The sequence below is a fragment of the Octopus bimaculoides genome, chromosome 9, assembly GCF_001194135.2.
Source record: "Octopus bimaculoides isolate UCB-OBI-ISO-001 chromosome 9, ASM119413v2, whole genome shotgun sequence".
Classification (NCBI taxonomy): Eukaryota; Metazoa; Mollusca; class Cephalopoda; order Octopoda; family Octopodidae; genus Octopus; species Octopus bimaculoides.
This window is the reverse complement of record NC_068989.1, coordinates 86,155,933-86,157,256: the sequence shown is the minus strand read 5'-3', so window position 1 is coordinate 86,157,256 and position 1,324 is coordinate 86,155,933. Positions and strand designations below refer to the sequence as shown.

The window sequence follows — 1,324 nt, the reverse complement described above, 5'->3', positions numbered from 1 at the left end:
AAATTCTTCAAGGTGGTGCCCCAGCATGGCCACAGTCTAACGACAAGATAAAATATATTTCACAGTGTTGAGATTTTGATGATGTGTTTGTTTATTTTTAGAACAATGTTGTAGAGTAAATATGAAAAGCTGGATCTGGCCAGTGTGAAAAGCTGGATCTGGCCAGCGTGAAAAGCTGGATCTGGCCAGTGTGAAAAGCTGGATCTGGCCAGCGTGAAAAGCTGGATCTGGCCAGCGTGAAAAGCTGGATCTGGCCAGCGTGAAAAGCTGGATCTGGCCAGTGTGAAAAGCTGGATCTGGCCAGTGTGAAAAGCTGGATCTGGCCAGTGTGAAAAACTGGATCTGGCCAGTGTGAAAAGCTGGATCTGACCAGTTTGAACATAAACCAGGTAGAATATCTGGGCCAGATTAAGGCCCATTTAAATGCTAAAGGGTTAAAACAAAAATCAATCCCTCTACTCACCTGTTGCTGTGTTATTTCATAATCCCACTGTGTACATAGAACCACGTTGGCTGCTTCGACTCTTTCTTTATTCGATAACTGACTGTCGATCCTTGCCTCCGCATCTTCCTTACTCAAGTTGTTTCTTTCCATGATCCGTTTCACAGCCTGAAGATAACAAACAACAATGGTTTCAGTAAAATATTAGGAAAAAAAAAAATCAATTTCTCTCAAGCACCTTTCAAGTGTTGGGTCTCACAGAGGCAATGTGGCCAATGCTGGTGTCGCATAACTAGCACCCATGCTGCAGGTATGTAACTAGCACCTATGCTGGTGGCACATAAAAAGAACCTTTAAAGCGTTGGGCCTCATGGAGGCAATGATAAATGACTGCAACCTTTGGCAATATGCTGTGCTTGAGAAAAAGACCCATCAAGCCAAGTGAAATCATAATCGTAGCAGAAACTGGTGTCACACAACTGGCACCCATGCTGGTGGCACATAAAAGCACCCATTACACTCTTTAGAGTGGTTGGTGTTTGGAAGAGCATCCAGCCATAGAAACCATGCCAAATCAGACTGGAGTCTGGTGCAGGCCCTCAGCTTACCAGCTCTGGTCACACCATCCAACCCATGCCAGCATGGACAACAGATGTTAAATGATGGTGATTATCATCATCATTGTTTAATGTCTGCTTTCCATGCTAGCATGGGTTGGACGATTTGACTGAGGACTGACAAGCCAAAAGGCTGCACCAGGCTCCAATCTGATGTGGCAGAGTTTCTACAGTTGGATGCCCTTCCTAACGCCAACCACTCCGAGAGTGTAGTGGGTGCTTTTACGTGCCACTGGCACGAGGGCCAGTCACATGGTACTGGCAA

General features: G+C 45.5%; 1 protein-coding gene across 4 annotated transcripts in view; it reads right to left on the bottom strand.

Annotated features, from left to right (window-relative positions):
• Positions 1 to 1,324, bottom strand: part of LOC106882755 (bifunctional coenzyme A synthase) — a 72,533-nt gene that overhangs the window by 4,086 nt on the left and 67,123 nt on the right. For all 4 annotated transcript variants that reach the window (XM_052970839.1, XM_014933533.2, XM_014933531.2 and 1 more), the window contains exon 9: positions 464 to 610. In XM_052970839.1, the coding sequence (XP_052826799.1) occupies positions 464 to 610 (147 nt within the window). The remainder of the gene's footprint in view (positions 1 to 463; positions 611 to 1,324) is intronic.